This window comes from Neopelma chrysocephalum, unplaced genomic scaffold, assembly GCF_003984885.1.
Source record: "Neopelma chrysocephalum unplaced genomic scaffold, ASM398488v2 Primary Assembly neopelma1_143, whole genome shotgun sequence".
NCBI classification, from domain to species: Eukaryota; Metazoa; Chordata; class Aves; order Passeriformes; family Pipridae; genus Neopelma; species Neopelma chrysocephalum.
In genome coordinates this window covers 674,418-694,831 of record NW_020897805.1, presented here as the reverse complement: position 1 = coordinate 694,831, position 20,414 = coordinate 674,418, and the positions used below count along the sequence as shown (strand labels likewise).

Genomic DNA, 20,414 nt, shown 5'->3' with positions numbered 1-20,414 from the left:
CCTACATTCCCCTGCCACCAAAGGTAGTCCTGTTGGAAGAGGAGTAGACAAGAGGCTCAGCAAAGGTGGGCTCAGAAAAGATATAGGGCAGCTTGAGGGATACACAATACCCCTCCACAGCCTGTGCCCAGCACCACTCTGAAGCCTGAGCTAGGAGGGAAGCACAGTGCTGCAGAGTCCTCAGCACTGCAGGCATGCTCTGTGCTCCACTGACCATAAAGCAGTGAGGAATAGCCTGTGTTAAGCCACCTCATTGTCATCCCTGCTGCTAGCTGTGTCTTTGCACCCTCACGTCTCCCCGTGCCCCTGTGGCACTGTTGCTGTGGTACAATGGCATCCCACGGACAGTAAGTCAGATACTGTCCTCTCAGTTTCTCCAGGGTGCTCTGTTTCAGTCCCTTGCCTTGACAGAGGAATAGGAAGCCAATTCTTCCTGCAGAGAGCACTGACCATGGCTGGATACCGCCACCCTTCGCTGCCTTGTATCTCTCAGACATGACCAGTTTTACAGCACAAACCCAGCCTACAAGGATGGCCCGGACTGTGACCAGGAGTCACATCAGTTTGGTGGTGAAAAGACCAAAGCCTAAGCCTAGAAAGTAGATGAGGGATTCAGGATGCTCTGGCATTGCACAAAAGGTCACTGAGCAGAGAGACCTTGCAGGGAGGCAATGAAAACAGGAAGGTCAGCACTGGCATGAATGAGACACCAGGCATTCCAATAGCCACCAACTCTGCAGCTAAACCACTGGACTGGATCTGACATCCAAGCCAGACCTGTCCACACCCCGGATGAGTGTGGAAAAGACACAGCCTATCAAACTGCCACATCACAAGTGCTTCAGCACAAGACCTTGCTGGAAGAGGGAGGAGTGCAGGAAGGTGTCTCAGCCTGGATACGGACTTACATAGGGACAGGTTGGAAGTGGTGGGGATGAGCTCCCCCAGCCCACTCCACCAGAGATCTCCCCACGTAAGGGGCAGCCATCCTGAGCCCAGGTGCACGCAGGCTTGGAGCAATGTACAGGGAGCCTCTGGTGGGCTGTGCTCATCTCTGCCCTTCATCTCCCAAAACAAACAAGGCCGAGGAGATTCAGGAGGCCAGGACAATAGCTCAAGAAACAAGAGGCTGCTACTCAGATGGCAAGGGATACAGCCCCCAGTAGGGCTGTCAGATTTCTACTGGTAGTTAAATTCTGACTGGCCTCTCCCCAGAGCCACCATGGATGCCAGACTGTCCTTCAATGGAAACCACCACAGGATTGAAGTCCTAGGACTCCCTGCTTGCTTGGCTGGAGGAAACCTTACAGCCCTCTTGCACCTAAAAAACTGGCAAAAATGAAAGAGGAGTTGTATTCCCATCAACATGCCTACCACAACACCATGGTGATCACTGGCTTGATCAGCCACTGCCCAGAAAATCCAGCACACACAGTCCTGACACTTGCCCAACAACACAAGTCAGACTCTGGCTGCAAAACAGACCTCAGCATTAGGCTCCACAAAAAGCTGTAGTGGTCCAGCTGGACAGCAAGCAATTTTGGTCACTCACCTTGTGTTGGAGGCCAAGGGAGTACCAAAGCTGTCCACTGAGTGGCAAGGGCTGTGCTGAGCACCCTTCCGTCTTCTCCCCCGCTCCTCCTCCCTCTCTGTCCAGGGGGCATCTGTGGCTGAACTGGTCCCAGAGTCTGGCTCCAAATGAGCCAGAGGAGCAAAGTTCTCCTCAATCAGCTTGGCGCTGTCTCGGATTTGTCCCTGTATTTCTGGGGTGAGGGTTGGGAGGTCAAAAGTGAAAAAGGTCCCGTGGGTGCGGGCTGGGGAGGAAAGGATGTCAATGGAGTCCAGGCTGGTGTAAGATGTGCCTTTGGCTCGATGGGACTCCATGATGGTCTCAAAATGCTTGCTGAAAGAGTCCATGCCATCCTTGGAGAGGCTATGCCCTAGTAGGAAGGGCACTGGAGACTTGAGCATACCCTGTGTGTCTCGATCCATGATCCTAGAGGGAAAGAAAGTGAGAAGAACTGATCATTGAGGAGCAAGGGATCAAAGCCCTGAAACAAAAGCCCACATGCTGCTCCAAAAGGAAACTGAGGGCAGAAATCTCTTCTGAACATCTGTAGACCACCAAGGAAATGCCTCACCTGCCCAAGACATCATGGGAAGAGGGACTGGGCTGGCCTCCCTCCAGCCATATGCTTCTCCTTTAATGAGCCACAGATTTTTGTTCCTTTAGTGGCTCATCCTCATAAGAAGCTTATGAGATGGCTACTGCTCCCAATCACTTGGCTTGAGCTTAGATCCAATAAAGGGCTCAAGTACCAGAAGCAGGATGTGGTTCAGCTCCATTTCCAACCAAATCTGGAAGTGGCTGAATTTTTCATGAGCCTTCACAGCTTCCACCACCCAGAAGGCTTCTCCTGAAGCTGCTCAGCAAAGTGTGACACCTTCTTCCATGAACACTGCACTATGGTCACTCAGTACCTTGCTCAAAGCATGACCAACACCCATCTGCAAGGTCTGCTGCTGGTTCCAGAAGATGTCTTGGACCCACCATAAGGTGATGTTAAGTCCCAGGAGACATCTGGGACTGAGCACAAAGCGATACTGAGCCCCAGGTTTCCCTAGGCAGTACAGCGGGAGCCTCACACCCATTTCTGGGCTTGGGGATCTGAATTGCCCCATGTCCTAGATGCCAGGCTTGGTCTTGGCTCATCATCTTGTCAGCCCCACAGAAAGGCCAAGCCTGTCTCCAATGCTGGTCTGGGTCCAGCCCAACACAGAAGTTCCTAAATCCTGGAGCCGGAGCCCTGAGTGTTTTGTCCTGTAAATGAGGTGAAGCGCAGCCTACCCACCCATCTGAGCACGTGACAACAGGGACATTTCCAACCCAGGGAACATCAATGCTTCAGCTGTGCAAGCACAAACACAACCCTAAAAGCCTACTTTACTCATAAGCCGCTATCATTATATTAAAGCAGCGGAAAAGCACTTGTTATGCCACTCTCTCCTTTGATTAAAGGAGAGGAACTGCTCCAGCCTGTCATAACATTTGTTATGAACAAACAGCTTCGTACAGAGGGCTCAGAAGATGTGTTGCTGTTACACACACCAAATGATTTTCATTCATTAGCCTTCACATGCTGCTCAAAAATCTCACCCTGATTACTTCAGCAGGCCAAGAGCTGGCAGCTTGACTCCCCCAGAGTGCCAGCTGGCTTCAAGAGGAGTGCAGCAAAGCCAGACACAGGTAAGCAAGGCAGGGTGCAGGCTGATCTTGCCCATCCACCAGCATTTCCCCGGCTGTGCAGCACCACTTGACGCTCTTACCATTCCTGTAGAAGCCCCAGGAGCAGCCACCTCTGGGACGGCTTTCTGGCAGGACAAGGCAGAAGAGACCTCTTTAACATCTGCAGATGTGTTTTACGGATGTGAATGTGCATTCACCATCCCCCACACCCAGCTGCATGCTATTAAACCAAGCTAATGCTGCTGACTGTTTTGCACCTCAAATCCATAATGAGGGTGACCGGGCTGTGCCAGGGAAGACAATGCCAGCAGACGGAAGGAACCTTGTTCCCAGGAGAGGGAGCTGGACTCATTCTTGTGATCAAGTATATTGCCACCAAGCCACAAAAAAACTACAGCTGGTTTTGTCCACACCATCCAAGCTCTGGAAGCAATCTTTCCACCTCAAAATATCAAGCACAAAGCCATTCAGCTCCAGAAGGATCTAGTCACAGCAGCATATGCGCAATGCTGCCTGCTCAGACCTAGATGCTTCATCAGACCCTGTTGTGCTGCCCAGCCCCTCCACACTCTGCTCCGGTCCCCCAGGAAGGGCCAGTGCACTGATACCAAGCCAGACAAACACAGCTGGGAGGAGCAGAGGAAAGGAGATTAAGAAGCTGTAATTGAGCATCTGTGCAAGGGTGACGGGCAGCGGGAAATCAAATAGGTTTCCAGCCCTGAGCTGGTGTGGGAGGAACAGTGAGCCTTCCTTAGAAGAGGGCCAGGCAGATACAGAGAGGAAGCGGATGCTGGGAGCTGATGGTTCTACTGCATTGCATGTAAGTGCCAAAGCCAGCAGCACCTCAGGCAAAGGTTTGCATATAGGGACCACAGGGATCTGAGCAACCGTGTTTTTCCAGTTGCATCTGATGGCTGATAGAGGGGAAGGGGCTCATTCTGCCCTCCCTGTCTGGTGCTGCAGAGCTGTGCTGCCCCTGGTGAGGGGAAGAAGAGGGGAAAATCTCTCCTCTGGCCCTCAGTGTTTTTCACTCTCTGCCAAATGCTCCTGTGACCCTCCAGACTGCTGACTGCCCCTACCATACTCCACTCCTCCAGCCTGCACAGGCACAGCAGGTGCTGTGTGGGGATCTTCGCTCAGTTCAGAGAAGGTAAAACCGTACAGCACCATCAAGCAGCTCCTTGTTTTATTCCTCTCTGAGAAAAGCTCACATACAGACCAGCACCAGCAGCTCCCTGCACTCCCCAAAGGCTCCTTTGCACTTCTCCAGCATGGCAGCAGCCTGCTCTCAGGGCTCAGTGTCCTAACTCTGACCCATGCTCAGGCACAGGTACTGACCACAGGCACTGCAGTCTCCTCCTGACTGTCCACACTCCCCTGCCACATCCACGCCATCACACTGTCTTCAGTCCTTCCCCAAGAGTTGCAGGCGTCTCTCCTGCTCATTGCCAGGTGCCTGCCAGCATCACCCCAAGCATCCCCCCTCCAGACCAAGCCCATGGGAGGCAGGAGCATCACCCTGATCAGTGGCTCCATGGTGAGTTTGGACTGAGACAGAGGCTCAGTCTCAGCAAAACACAGCAGAGTGGCTACTGAGGCAGGTTAAGCATCTACTTCAACGTTTGATGAAATTGAGGCCATAACCATCTTTTTAATCTCCAACAAGGCTTGCCCTGCAGCTATTTTTTTGCCACTAAGCAGTGAGCACAAAAGCTCTGGAAAGGCTCCCCAAGCAGCAGATCTAAGGGCTTTCCTGGGCAAAGCTGCTCTACTTGCAGAGAGAAAAAGCATCACTGCCTCCCATCAGCCCTCTGTGCTCTCAGGAGACCGGAGCACCCCGTAGCAAAGCCTCTTCTCTCTTATCAGCCCAAGGCACCCACACTGCGGGCCAAGCCAGGCTCTTCCTACAGCTTAGCCAGCACGTCTGCTGATGCTCAGGGAGGAAGGGAATTGAGCCTGCTCTCACTAACAGGTCTTGGCTCTCAGGGACTAGTGGGAATAAAGACAGTAAAGGCTTAGACTAGTCATTAGAGTCAGTAGATCTGACTTTAAATATATTCAGAGAGCAGATTTGCTGGAAGAAGATACCATTTTTTCCATTGCTTTTTGTGCCTTGTTTGATCTGGTGTTGGATTATTTTTGCTATTAGCATGCTCTCTTATTTTGGGAGGGTAAACCACCAAAGAAGACTCTGACCTTTGGCCAGAATACTAAGCACAACAAGGTAGTACCAAGCCAAAGTTCCCCTTGCAGAGGGTGCTAAATACTTAGAACTAGATAGTCAAATAGATGTACATATCTACTGAAAATCAGCATCCAAAAGTGCTTCAATAATTTTTTAAGGTTGGCCCTTCCCAGCTACCAAGACAGGCTCGAGGTTCAGCAGCTCCTGCAGCAGCAGAATGGTGCCAGGTCCAGGGCTCCTTCAGGGAGGGCTCCTTCATTCCCCCAGCTTCACTGCTCCTGTGAGCAAGCAAAGCAGAAAGCCTGAAGTAGAAAACATCAATACTGGTGACTGGTAAACAGGGATGAGGACTGCAGCTGCAGAGCTCAAAACAGTGTGTAAGCAAAAATCCAGGGCTGTGATGCAGGGACTGAACAAGCTCGCAATTTGAGCCTCATAATTTTCAAGACACTGCCCACAGGGTCTGCACCTACCAGGGGAATATTCAGTGGGCTGCAGAGCAAAAGCACCCCACTGGTCTACAAAGAAGCCGAGCAAAATGAACGTGACATCACTATTTATACACTGGTAATTATACCAGGAGCATCATCTTTTAGGAGCAACAATGCATTTAAGGACACATCCAAGCATTCAGCACTGCCTGGGGAGCTACAGTAGGGTGCCTCAGAGGACAAAAGGCAGGTCTAGGCTTACAGCTCATACAACTTGTAGTAGCCTAGTACATATTTGGAAAAAAAATACCACTATGCAAGATAATTGTTACAGCAACTTGAAGAACTTGCTTGCAGTGGTAATAACTTTACATCTTACTCAAAACGTCATTTGGGAAAAAAAAGTACATTACCAGTGGCTTATTTTCAGCTTTTCTCTAGAACTCAAATGTTTTGAGAACAGGGCAGGTGGCAGGAAGAGACGTATCTGTCCCCTCCAACAGAGATGCAAAGGTTGGACAAACTGACAAGAACCCAGCTCCCCTTGGGATGTACACCTTCCCTCCTTATCAGCCAAGCACATTCATTTTTTTCTTCCCAGTGCAGCAGCACCACTGAGGGGTATATTTTCATTTTTTTTTCCTCCTGCCAATATCAAAACCTCCCTTTTCCTTTTTTTCCACCTATATGCCCCCCATCTACCTTTTGCACAGTTGGGCGAGTGCATGCTGCCACACGGCATCCCAGGCATCACCCTGGTTTTGTGCTTCCCATATGAAACCTCTCCCGACTCCCATGGAGCAATTGCTGATGATGCTGAGACTCCTCACCTCACTCAAGACTCTTTGACAATACATGTCAGGAGATGACCTTGGCTGCCACTGCCTGCACAGGCATCTACTACTCCCAGCCAGGGCCTTTCCCCTCCAGGTGTCTGTCCCACACAGTGCTCTGGAGCAGGTATCCACCTGATGATGCCCATCATTTCTCATGGTCAAACCACCACTCCAGAGAAAACTCCATGGGCAGTCTCATGCCACCAGGCCAAAGGGCCATCTCTCATAGGTCCTGATTGCCCATGCCTGGCAGTGGGCAGACAGCAGCTCGGAACACACTTGCTGCCCGGGGGCAGGCAACTGAATGATAACCTTGGTATCGCCCACTCCATCAGCCTCCCAGTACAGGGTGTTTTGCCACACATGTGAAAAATCATACAAAAGGCAAGAAAAGGCTTTTTGCATCCAAATGTATCCCCTACTCCTTCCCAAACACGGCAAATACCTACTGAGGCCAAGCAAATGGGACTGCTCCTGCTATTGAAGCACAGTAGTATGTGGAGGGCAGGATAGTACGGCAGCACCTGCCAGCCCAGAGCAGCTGCAGGACACGACCTGTGCTCAGGTACCCTGATACCATCACCCCAGCACCTGGCAGCACCGGGGCAGAATGTAATTAACCTGTCAGGACTCGTGGTGGGAAGCCTTGACTCAGCCAGGCAACCTGAGCTGCACGGGCTCACCCAGGGGTGAGCCTAGTGCCCAGGGCTGGATCACCTGTGCTGCCTTACTCTTTCCACAGGTCAGTGAGGGCCCTCTCCCAGCCCCAGTCCCAGCCCCAGCCCCAGTCCCATTCTCTGTGGTGAAATCCAGGAATCCCATCTCACCCCCACACACAGCTTGCATGGAGCTAATGGGATTTTTGTGTCAGACACTTTTTGGCAGAGCCCATTTTGCCATGCAGGATATAATAAGGAGGGTAAGAGGAACTTTTTGCCCTCATGCACAGAGCCTCACCTTTCCCTGTTCTCCTTCTTCATTGCTGCAAACACCTCATTGTCCTCGTCCATGTCCCTGTCCCGCAGCCCATCCTTCAAGCAGCCAGTGCCTGGGGTGGGGGGCTCCTCTGGTGTGCTGTTCCTTCTGCCTGGAGTGCCCCCAAAGCTTGGGTTGCTCTCACTGTCCTTCTGGCTCTCAATTGCTGAATCCACCTCTTCCTTCTCGGCCAGGATATCATCGATGTTGGTTTCACGATAGCACCTCAGTGGAACAGTGTCCAAGTCTGTCTCGGAGTACTTCACTGTCCTCCTTATAATCCCAGTCTCACAGGAGCCAGGCTTCTGGCTGCCCAGAGGAGACACTTCTATCTCCACTTCCACGTGGCTCAGGCTGTGCTCAGGTACTGACACTGCTGGCTTAGCAGGCAGTGGGGAGACAGGCTTCTGGGGGGACTCAGCCACGGGGGTGGAGTCAGGGGCAGAAGAGCCTGCAAGGAAGGCCCAAGCATTCAGAGCGATGAGGAGCTGCACCGGAGAGCTCTGAGGAGCCACTCCTGCAGCATCACACAGACACACACCCCAAGAACTCATGTGCCATTCATGACACGTCAGAGAATCATTAAGGTTGGAAAAGACCTCCAAGATCATCGAGTCCAACCTTTGATCCTCCTGCCAACATCAAAACCCCCCAACTTTTTCAGCATGTCAACTAAATCACAGCATTAAGTGCCATGTCCAATCATTTCTTGAACACCATGGGATGGTGACTCCACTATGCGATGTGCACTGGGGAACAGTGACGGGGAGGTAGAAGGAAAAAAAAGTGTGAGAGGCAGAGACAGGCTGCTGTCAGGGCTAGTGCATTCACAGCCAGCCTTGAGCCCCCATCTGAACCCAAAAGCCCTTCTGCAGAGGCAGCCATGGGCTCTGTGTCATCTCCTTTGCATGGCCACAGGGGACTCTGCAGGGAGGTTGGTGTGTGCAGGATCTGGCCCCAGAAGGACACAGATTGGCCAATCTTGGGGGAGACTTGGCTTTCCGGTGGGTGCTGAGAAGCCTCGAGGGATGGGCAGCCCCAGGGAGAGTCCTGGCAGCAATATAGACTTGCAAAGGAGGGGTGGGTGCAGCCAAGGGCAATCCCCTCCAACTTCTTACCTGTCTTTGGGGCATCTGAGGAGCCATAGAAGAATTCCCACTTGGCCTTGGCAATGCGCTGGGCATGGGCCGAGCTCTGCCGGGGGTACAGCCAAGCGTTGCCCTGCAGAGGGAAGAGCGATGAGTGGACAATGGATCCCCAGGGCAGAGCCTGATGCATGCTGTGGGGTACCCCGGTACCTACCTGGGGACGAGGCTCTGGCTTCAGGGGACTTCTGGAGAATGTAGGGAACTCCTCTGGTAGCCCATTGGTGAGGGATCGGCAGAGGCAGCTGGTGTCGATGGCACAGAACTCCTTCCCACAGGGACGTCTGTTCCCTGGGGTCCTGTCCCCGGCCAGGAGCGGGTCAGATGCGGAAGCCTCCAGCTTCAGTGTGTGCAGGAGCCGCTCCTGGGGCAGGGTCTGGGGTTGGGGGGATCCCATGTCCCCAGTGAGCTCCAGGCTGCGGCTGAGGCTGTAGGGGCCATTCTCCCAGCGGACATGGGGCGTTGTCGGGCTCCCCAGGGTCCGCACACTGGCCTTCTCAATGAAGCGGAAGGTGACAACAGAGCTGTGTCCCTCCGGGGTTGCCGCCACTGGTGGGCTGCGTCTGCCCAGGGAGGCGACGGCTGGGCCAGGCCGGCCCCGCCGTGGGGTGCAGGGGGCAGTCAGTCGTCCTGCGCCCGGGCAGCTCCCATTGCCAAAGGGTGCCGCCTCAGCCGGCCTGCGGGCCAAGGAGCCGGTGCTGCTGTACAGGCCGAGGGGGCAGCGGCGGGTATCAGGTGCCAGGCCCTTGCGCAGCAGGTGGAGGCGGCCGGCGTTGAGGTTGGGGGTGAGGCAGGGCGGGGGGCTGTGCCGCCCAGCCTCGAGGCTTCCCCCCGCCAGCCAGGGCCGCCGGCTCACCCTGTGGGCAAATGGCGGGGGTGAGGCAGCACAGCCCTCCTCGGGGTGGAAGCGGACAGGTCCCCCCGCTTGGGCCATCCTGCTGGAAGAGGGCACAGAGGTGTCAGGTCTGGAGCCCAGCAGGGTGGCACAGACACAGCAAGGCAGGTTCCCGGCACCCCTGAGATGTCCGAGTTAAGAGGCGATGCATCCTCAGGCAGCCCTGAAACAAGGGCGAGGAGAGATGGTTAGGGAAGGGAAGGCACAAGTCTGTGGCCATGGGGAGGACAAGCCAAAGTGGCCCTGTCCTTGCGGCAGGAGCAAGAGATGCTCCAGGTGACACATCCCTCCTGCTGCAAGAAGCAGGCAAGGTTCATTGAGGGCATCACACCAGCACCACCGCAGGGACACTGGCAGCCCCTGCTTGGCCCCAGGCACCCAGAGCGTGTGCTTTTTCCCCAGGGTGCCAGGATGCTCAGACACTTACTCCACAGACCAGCACCCCAGACACAGTGAGAGAGCACACTATAAAATGGGTTTCATTTATCCTGCTTTAGGTTGAATATATTTACTACCCACAGCCTACAGCACACTAAAATCACTTCAATAAGGGGGAAAAAAATTAAATACTGGATCACTGAGACATCTTCCAATTACACTTGCTCAGTGAGTTTAACATGAGCAGCAAGGGCAAGGAGCCTCTCTCTTTGGAGGTCAGCCTGGGTTTAAACTGTGTCACACCAGCACATGCCGCAGCCGCTACTGGTGGCGCAGACAGAGCTGTCAACACCAGTAGATCCAAAAAGCAGTGGTTACAGACAATCCCAGCCTGGGGGAACAAGGCATGCCTGCCCTGCATACAGCTCACTTGCCTGCCTGTCTCTGCCCAGAGACCATTTACCCAGAGGTGGGGCCAGACACTCCACAGCAATGGGTGGGTGGCTGCAGGGGAAGGCAGGACCCGGCGCCCCCATCAGCCCCGCTGCTGACATTTTTCTTTTTCCCAGTGGAGCTAAAACTTGTACTTATCCTTCCCTGAGTTTCTTCGAATTCTTAATGTGCAGAGAAGATTCTGCTTGGCTGCATTTGCCTTCTGACAGATGCCAAGATACTAAGTCCTTCACTCTCACCATTTGAAAGTGAGAAACCAAATGCCAGCTGCAAACAGGAAAACATGATTTCTTCTCCCTGTTTCTGAGTGCAAACCAGACAGGATTAAATTCCTAAAGGACATGGGGCTCAATTTTCCACAGTGTTTAGGCTCCAAAGATGCAGAGACATAACTTAATAAAATAGCCCAAATCACACCTGTGGGACAGGCGCCCATCTATCTGCACTATCACATTGCTAAAATATCTGTCTCCTGCTGAGCAGCAGCAATCTTTTACTTCACTCACCGCAAAAATATACTCTCGTGTTTAATTTATCAGTTACTGTTTTTAAAATCTTTTTCTCCTGTTATGGTTGTGTTCACATTCAAGGTTGCTGAAGTTAACTGATAAATAATAAAGATGCAGGGTTTATATATTTCAAATGAAATTCCACTTTTTATCTCAACACAGACTGACACACATGCCAAGGAAAAAACTTATCACTTGGAATAGTTTGCATTCACTGTAGCATAACAAATATACAAAAACCAGCCTATCTCAATGCATGTGAGTTATTACTAGAATAAACAGGATAAGCAGAGTGTCGTTCTGGTTATTAAAGAATTATCAAATTCAGAGTAAAGGCCATCCCTGCCTTTGACCCACCAAAGCCAGATGGCTACACCATCCAGTGGAGTGAGCTTTTCTTTAATAATGAAAAGTAAAAGGCACAAATGCAACTGTGATGAAAAACCAGTGATGGAGCTAAGGCTTCCTGCTTGCTGATTTCAGTTGTGCATTGAATGGATGCTCTTTAAATCACTGTGATGAATGGGTTGGGCTGTAAAGCACCAGTGGGCTGGAGGGATCCTTGCTGGTCCCGCTGCCTAAAGGCAGAAGTTCTGCAAATGAAAGCTCACAGGGTGTCTGCCTGGACAACCCTGGGCATGCATTCAAAGAGGAAAACTTGGGAGCTGTAGTGTGATAGCTGGGAGCTGCACATCAGTGGGGGATTTAATTTGTTCAATAAAACATCTCACTCACAAGAAACTTGTTCATCCTGGCTGTCCCTTCTTAGCGGCCAAAGGGATGTCCAGGGACACCTCTTGGCCCTCGCTCTGAGCCGCACCCGGTGCAACAGGGGATGGCTGGTCCCCATGCAGGCGCTTGCCTGGCGGAGTGATGCGGTGGGAAGGCAGCAGCCAGCAGGAACTGCTTACGCTGCGGGGGAAGAGCACACCCACGCCACGGGAGTGTGGGGACAACGCGCAGGAGCTGGGGGAGGATGAGAGGGAATTGGGCAAAGAACGGGACAGAGATGGGACGGAAGCAAGAGGTGCAGGGCTGGGGACTGAATTCACACGACGGGCCGTAGTTGGCGAAACCAGGTTGTGGCTGCCGGGCCGTCTGACGGGGCTAGGGCGGGATGGCCGCCGGGAGATGACTCTACCCTCCCGAGGGACACTGAGCAGTTTCGGGGGATGCAGTGGTGACCGAAACAGGCTGCCTGGCGGTCCGAGGGCTGTAGGGCAAGCAGGGGACCCGTTCGTGATGGGGTGTTTAGGCAGGGGACGTGCCCCCCCTTTGAGCTAAGGCTGAGCATGCTCTTCATTCCCCGACACCCCCCGCCCGGCCTCCCTTGCCCGGCACCTCCCGTCTCGGCGGGATCAGCCCTGAGTGGATGTGACATCCATCCGGATAAGGAGGGAGCCCCCCCGGCCAGGGGAGCTGGCGGAGCCTCCCGCTTGCTCGCTCCCCCCGCGGAGCCGCCGGCCGTGCTCTCCCTACCCGGGCAGCGCCCGTCCCGCCGCACCCGCACACCGGGGCCGCTCCGCGACGGCGGCGGGGGGGTCTCGGCCCCGCCCCGTGCCGCCGGTGCCACCGCAGCCCCGTGCCGCTGCCCGCCGGTCACCGCTGCCGGAGGGACGCAGAGCCGCCCCGGTCCCCGCAACAACTGCTGCAACTTTCCCCGCTCCCCCGACGCCCCGCTCCGGCCTCCGGTCCCCTCCGCGCCCCGCCCCGCTCCGCTCCCCGCGCCTCACCGGCAGTGCCGCCGCCGCATGCTGCGCGCCGCTGTTCCGCGCTGCCGCCGGCCCGGCCCGGCTCGGCTCGGCTCGGCTCGGCTCGGCGGGCACCGTGCGGTGCGGTACAGCACGGTCCGGTCCGATACGGTGCCACCGGCCGCAGCACACCGCTCCCCGCCGCGCTAATCCCGGCCCGCGGCTGTCACTCCGCCCCGCTGACAGCCCCGACAGCCAATGGGAAGCCCCCACCGGGCGCCGCGCCCCGCCCCGCGCGGTGGCACCGGCACACGAGGAGCCGCCGCCGAATCCACGCCGCCGCCGGGTGCGGGTCCCCTGTGCGGCAGGGTGGGTCCACCCCCTCCGTGTAGCATCCTCCACATCCCCGGGTCCCGGTGTGCACACCCCCCTGTGCCGGTGTGAACCTCGTGCGCTGGCGGTGCGACCCCGTATGCCGCCGTGTGTGTTCCAGTGTCCTCGTGCGCACATCTGCGCTCATCGGTGTGCACATCGCCATGCAAGGCATGTCCCTGCTCAGCAGCGTGCAAGTTACTATGGGGCCGCTGGCACGTGTCCTCATGCATGAGTATGCACAGCCCTGTGTGTTGTGCCCTTTGCCAAAGGGTACGGGCTCCCATGTGCTCCACCACTGCTTGGGAACCACAAGGATGAGAAGACAAAGGCTGCCATGGGGCCTAGGCCACTGGCCAACATCCCCACGCTGCTGGTCCTTGCCTTAGAGCACAGGCTCTGTGCCAGGGATTTCTCTCTCCAAAGGTCATCACCTTAAGCACACCACAGCCACGTGTGCCAAGGTGTTTCAAGACACCAGGGACTTGATATCACAGTGTCACGGCACCTCCAGGACGGTAAAAGCCACGCCAATCTCAGGAAACCACTCCTAGCTACAAGGGGGGAAAAACACCCATCACTTTTATCCTGCCTAGGTGTGTGGGCTCTGCTGGTACCAGCAGCATGTGTAAGTAGAGCTCATATGGGCCAGCTGGGTACCAAGGTGAGAGGTGCTGTGGCTGGGCTCCAGGCCACCATGCTGCCAGTGTGCTGGCTCTGTGTATGGCAGCCGCTGGGACTGGCAGCCAGCACTTGTGCTCACACAGGTTGCCAGATCGATTTGCTATTAAATAACAATTTATTACCCAGCCCAGCAATCGTTATTAAATGTGTATGAGAGGAGAAGCCCAGGGGAGCTGGGGCTTCACGTGTACATAATGCCTGCAAGAGGAATTTGGGAAGAGCTGCCTCTCCTTGCTGCTTTCCTTGCCTGCAGCCAGCCCAGCTCCATGCCCACCTGCGCCCACTGTCACCCAGAAAGTGTGTCTCCTTCTCCCCTTCCAGGCATGGGAACATGGGGAGAAAGCATCAGGCTGGGCAGGCTCTCCTCATATTTAATGCATCAAAGCGCTGCCATTTTCTTCTTCTCCAGACTTCTGCCTGTGCAGGGCCCCTCTCCTCCACACTGAGGACCGTGGGTCTCAGAGCTGCCTCACACACAGCCAGCTTTCCTGGCAGACTCCAAGAAGCTGGGCTAATTAGGGGCTTCACTGCTGCGGGATCAACGACCTGATTCCTTCAGCAGCTTCTTGATGGCAGGAGGGCGGGGAGAGGGAAGGCTTTTCTCTAAGCCACAGCTAGAGTGACAAATTTAACCAAGTGGAAGAGCTCAGAGCTTTCCCAGTGTGTTCAGACCAGGACAAGGCATGTCTGTGCCTTCTCAGCACCTGCAGGCAGCCCTGCTGAGAGCTGCAGAAGGTAAGAGAGAGGTCCTTTCCTACCATCCCGAGTGGAGATCCAGACCATCCACAGAAAACACATTTCTGTCCAAAACATCCATTTACCCTGCAGTAGCAGTAGCTGTTGCTCTCCCTACCACATCCTGCTCTATATCCCCCTCACCTTCCCACAGCCTTATAACTCCTGAAAGATGTGCCCACGCATGTGGGTCTGGGCAGCGATGCCATAAGCCCTGCTTGGAGCAGGATTTAGCCCTGGTTCTCCTGATCCCTCCCTGCTGTGAATCCCTCCCCAGATGGTTCAGGACAGGAAAGAGCAGAGAACCCCTCTGGCAGATAACAGAAGGGAACAAGGAGTCTCCCTTGCTCTACCCCACAACCCCATCCACTGGGCTTAGCTAGAGAGCCAGGAGTGCAGTGAACCCTCTTTACTGTCACTTGGGTACTTCAGCACCTCCAGTCCTTGCCTGCAGGTACCACATCCTTCCTGCATTAGAGTCCACTCAGCTCCATGTCATCCTTTTCAGCCTCCTGGGCTCTGCAACAGACAGCTTCCAGGAGTTTTCCAACTATTGCAATACTGGCTTGTCTTTGTAAGCCTACAACCCAGTTTTCACCCCCAAAGGCCAGAAGGGTGTGAGTGTCATCAATGATTAACTTCTTGCTTGGAAGAGATCAACCTGAGATGTCATAGTGTCCCGGCAACTGTACAGATCTAGATAAAATTCGGATGAAGAGGGGGTAGACAAGAGCTCTTTCCCACAGTTGGCTCCAGGAGGGGCTGATGCCTGCAAGAGACATCTGCTTCAGACCAGTTTCCAGGAAGGTGCCTCTCCTGCAGCTGCAGCTTGAGTTCCACTGGGGGTAAATACCCCAGTGCACCCCAGGGCTGCTCCTCTGAGCCTAGGGGGACTGTCAGAGCTGTTTCCTGAGCAGTTTGTGCTTAAGGCACAAGGGCATATTCTGCCCCACTGCTGCCAAAGTCAGTGCAGCTGTACTGTAGACTCAGGGCACACTGTAGCCCAGCAAGTGGGGACAGTCACTCCATCAGCAGATGGGTTCTCCTCACCCGGCTCACTGGAAGTATCATGGAAATAGCAACTCCAGCCCTGCAGTAGATGAGTCCCAGTGACGGCGAGGGAAGATGAACTCCTCTCATCTCTGCATTGAGGGCTCCAGGGCAACCGATTAGGTTGCATGTGTTCCCTCAGGGCCTAGACTTAACTACATGGCTCTAATTAATGCCTTCTGCCTCTGATGCCAACACCCAACCACTTCCTAGCTGTATATTAAAAAAGCCACTGCAGCATAAGCCAAGTCTTTAATGGGCTGATGCACTTATCTGTTATTCCACCAGACTGGTGGTTAAGGATAAACAGTGAAAAAAGCCTCCCTTGACAGTCTGTTATACAAATGCTGCTTTACAGCTTAGTCAGGGTAAAAAGACAGCACTGGAGATCCTGCCAGCAACCCCCCCTCACCCAAGCCTGGAACTGGGGAGAGCACAAGTGCACTGTTCTGTGCCTCTTGTAGCTTCCCTGTATGGGGCAGTCATGTGGGACCACAACAGGATTTTTCAGGGTGAAAGGCACTCTAGAAGAGGGCAGACTGCAAAATGCCTTACCAGAGAGATGAACCAGTACAGACTACAGCCTATGAGAGGGATAGCTGTTGCCTGCCCAATTGCCAGTGCCCTACTCAGTGTCCCAGCTCACTACCTGGTGCTCTCCCTCTCGCCGGAGGAGCACAGACTTGAAAGAGCAGAAGTATAGAAAGATGGTGTCAAAAGCTGTGTCCTGATCCTCAGAGTGGCCTGTAACAAAATATTTCTGTCATGCCCCAGGAACACCTGCTATTACAGAAATCCCCTTAGACTCTGTCCCAGTGACAGGCAGCACCTGCACAGTGAGTGGGCCTCCTCCTGCACCAGCATTGCTCTGTCAAGATGAAGACAGAAATGACAGGATGATAAAACCTGTCCTGGGGACGTGGGAGGTGGGGCCTCAGCACAACTTGAGCCATAAATAATCTCCCTACACAGCAGTTAGGGGAACAATTGTGTGGGAGTATCACTTGGTAAAAAGATGCTCAGGGAAAGATGGTCTTGAAGGAAAGCAGGAGATTTCTGGCTGGTGAGGTGGGCTCTCCACTAAAGACAGAGATTCCTGGATGCCAGCAGGTCATTCACCAGACCCACCTCACCATGATGAGTCACTGCATCAAAGAGACAAATTTAGTCTGAAGCAACCCAAATCACACTTCTCTGGTGTAGCCTCCCAGGACATCCTTGTGCTGCAGTACAGATCTCTGGAGCTGCTCTCCAGCTAATCTCTGCAGCAATAAGATGTGATCCCTTCCCCACACCTTCATCCTCAAGATTCAAATGGGGAAAGGGTGTAAGGGGAAGTAAGAGTAATGAATACAGAGCATTTTATGCAGAAAAGAGACGGTAAGCTCCAGACACACTGCCTGACCCAGCACAGGGAGAACACAGCACATATAGAATTGTGTAAAAGGTGTGGAAACCCTAGAAGATCATTATATATAATTACAAGTATATCCAGAAAACTGAGCAAAATCTGCCATCATGGAGATGTGTGGAGATACATGCAAAGGACACACTGAAAGCTTGAATGCAGTAGATTCATGAGGGGGATGCTGCATTTGTGTGTAGCTTCTCATGCATGTTCCTCTTTCAGCTATGACTTGCAGAACTTGGCCTTGCTTTGCTTCTATTTATTTTTTTTCAGCCCTGACTGTATAGTCAGATTCTTTTCTCAATAAGAGAAGGAGGAAGGTGGCATGTACAGGGAACAGCTGAACAGAAGTCATCACATGTTCTTATTTCACCAGCTTAAAATTGGCTTCTGGTGGCACTGTGCAATCTCAGCACTCCTGACAGCAGAACTTGCCCTGTGAGCTCAACACCTTCTCCCATGCAACCAAGAAGTCCAGCTGTGGTCTACTCCAGCCTTGAGAGTGATGGAGACTGTCAGACTTATCCTGCAGCCAGAGAAAAGATGGAGCCAGATCCTTTGAAAGAACCTGGTGAGAGTCCAAGGAAAAAGAGTGTTGAGAGGCTTTACTGAACTTCTGTGATTCTGCATTCATCTAGCTCTCACATCTTAAAGGAGTGAACACTGCAGAGCTACTAGTATCCTTGACAAGATCTTGTCTCTTGCCCCACTTGAGACTAGTAGAAAACTGTAAAGGAAATGCCCCCAAAGTCTTTGCAAGGACAAAAGTGTTTAGCCAGCAAGATGTGAAGCCATCATATGAGGTGATAGGACGTCGGAATAATATTGGCTTGGCACCGTACTGATCTCCTAAAAATAAGTTGTGTACCCTTTGACAACACCAGCTTCTGGAGACCTCAGCAAGCTTCAGAAAACCCAACCAACCTCTTATAACACCTCTGACATGGAAATAACTGCATTTTCAATGCAAGGGAAAAGTCAAGGGGCATGAGTGGGGAAGACTCACCTATGATAGCCAGCAAATCAGGAGCATCTCTGGGAACCAAAGACTGGGATTCCTGACTTGAGGTGAGCTCTTCTAAGCACAAGACTCCCCTCCCTTCAGGCCCCAATTTCCTAAATCTCACCTCTGCTTCCCAAAGGATGAGGTGAAGAGCAAACTGCTCCTCTAGACTCTTCAGAAGCACAGACAGGCACCAGCACTGCCTCACAGCAGTGAGGCTGGCTGAAGCCTCTGTTCACTTCAGGGGATGTTTATGAGGATGAAGATGCCATGCCCTGGCTCTGAGAGCTGCTAGCACCCCATGTTTCCAAGGAATACACAAGAAAGCTGCAGCAGCAGTTGTTGTGAGCTAATCTGCTTCCTCCCCCCAGGGCTCAGCTTGGTCTCTCATTACTACAGATCAGCTCAAGGCCTGATGCAGGAGCCTTGCTTTCCCTCACAAGACATCAGCGGTCACTGGGATAACAGGAGAGCCACGGAACTTACCAGTGTCCCCTGCTTGTTCAAAGTACCTGTACAATACACTTCCCCAGCTGTTCTGCAAGGACTGCAGGTGTCACAACCCAGCACTCGTCAGGGCCAACTCAAAGCTGTTTTGGCAGACAGTTTGAGGTATTATGGCTCAACTACAAATGTGCATCTTGCTGAAGCTTAAAAAGGAAACTTACAGACACAAGAAAAATGCAGTCCCACCTCAGGCAGAGCATATGCCACAAGAAAGACAGAAGCTTTCTGCAAATCTTGACTGAGCAGAGCAGAACAAAGCTCTGGTTCTTCAAGCTTGTCTGCTTGGAGCTGTCCCTTCACTGTGAAGCTACAGAAGGTAACACCCCCCACTCCCTGTACTTCAGTGCTGTACAGCTACATCACAATCACTCTGCACACAGAAAATCTTTACAGACATGAGTGTAAAACCAGTAGTGGTTTGGGATCCTTACCATTGTAGTCCTAAGTTTCTGGCTTCACTGGACATCCTGATGGTGTAAAGCTGTGTCTCAGCATACACCTCTACAATACAGTAACAGTCTCTGATAATCTTTCTGCATCTGCAAACAACCTGGTGAGAAGAAAGAGAATAATCTGAACATTTCACATTTCACAGCTGGGAAGTGTCCGTAATTCCTAGTACCTAGTACGTACGCCTCAGAAGGTGTAGCTGTAGCTGTAGCCTGCCTGCCTGCCTATCAATTCTCCCACAGGCCAACAGTTTCAGGGCTCTTGGGACACTTATAAACCTTAGTGGCTCTAACCAGCTGCCCCTGGAGCCTCCACCACTCCTGCCTATAGGCCCAGTGGCTCTGTTTAAGATCAGCCTGGGGCTCTTATCTTCCATTAAGTGTTATAGGAGCACTGGTCTCCAGCTTAGCCTAGCTAAGCTGTTCTTATGCTAGGCTGTGGGCACTGTTGATTTGGACTCTCCCCTGTAGGTTGGCGTCCTAGGTGGACCTCAGCCCTGCCCCATCATCATTACCCTGCCTGTTGATCATGAGGCTGGGCCTGACTCAGTTGCCCCTATTGGGCAGGTACTGAATGACTGGTTTGTGTCTGGGGAGGCCCTGCCCTTTCAGAGGCAGTCACCCTTGCTATACCCTGACACAGCTGGCATGTTTACCCTTTTCTTTCCCACCTTGCTTGCATTCCTCTAACTGTTGAGACAGCAAAATCAGGGCTGCACTGAACTCAGGAGCTAAAGAGGGTTGTCAGAATAAGCACCCCACTGCGCTTGCTGTGGTGGTGAGTCAGGAAACCAGTTTTCAGGCTGCGGGATCCAAGAGCTGTTCATTGTTTCCCAGGGCAATACTGACCCTGAGAGCTGCACCTGAAAAAAAAGTCAGTACAGCCTGAGAGGCAGCAGTCCTCCAGCCCTGGCACAGTGAATGCTGTCCTGCAAGCAGGCTGAAGTGAGCTGGATTAAGCATGATTCCTCAGTGGTGCCATGAGTGTCTCAGTGAAGATGGCCCTGCACTAACCAAACCTTGAGGCTCTGCCTTGGCACCAAGTCTTAAAGGTAGGAGAGTCTTCTCCTTCTGCATGTGCAGCACAAGCCAGGAAAGGGTTGGGATACCATGGAGGCGGAACAATTACAACCATGTCTCACTTCTGCCTCTAAAATAACAGTGCCTCCCAACTTCATTGTGGTACCCAGAGTCTGCCTGGGCTGACTCTCTGCCTGCCTCTGAGCCCTGCTACCAGCAGGCTCCTGCGGAAGTGACTCAGCCAGCCCAGCTGGATCAGATGAAATGAAAAAAATAAACAGAGGTAAGTGTGGGAGCAGAGCAGGTCCCACTTGCCACACATATTGCTCAGGAAGGATAACAAGCAATCCGCAGCACAGTTCCTTCAAGCAAGGACTCAACAAAAGCTGGAGGCTCCCAGCCAGGTCTGTTTTGGCACAGAAAGCCTTCAGCAAAGGTCAG

The 20,414-nt window shown here is 53.2% G+C and overlaps 1 protein-coding gene across 7 annotated transcripts in view; it reads right to left on the bottom strand.

The window, feature by feature from the left end:
* PSD (pleckstrin and Sec7 domain containing) overlaps positions 1 to 20,414 on the bottom strand; it is a 47,353-nt gene that overhangs the window by 25,617 nt on the left and 1,322 nt on the right. For 5 of the 7 annotated variants that reach the window (XM_027700190.1, XM_027700195.1, XM_027700194.1 and 2 more), the window contains exons 2-6: positions 18,936 to 19,054; positions 8,977 to 9,877; positions 8,793 to 8,895; positions 7,657 to 8,125; positions 1,553 to 1,996 (exon numbers count right to left, since the gene is read on the bottom strand). In XM_027700190.1, coding sequence (XP_027555991.1) covers positions 1,553 to 1,996; positions 7,657 to 8,125; positions 8,793 to 8,895; positions 8,977 to 9,753 — 1,793 coding nt within the window. In that variant the 5' untranslated portion in view covers positions 9,754 to 9,877; positions 18,936 to 19,054. Of the gene's footprint in view, positions 1 to 1,552; positions 1,997 to 7,656; positions 8,126 to 8,792; positions 8,896 to 8,976; positions 9,878 to 12,787; positions 12,875 to 18,935; positions 19,055 to 20,414 lie in introns of those variants that run through there. The other 2 variants (XM_027700193.1, XM_027700197.1) reach the window with 2 other exon arrangements.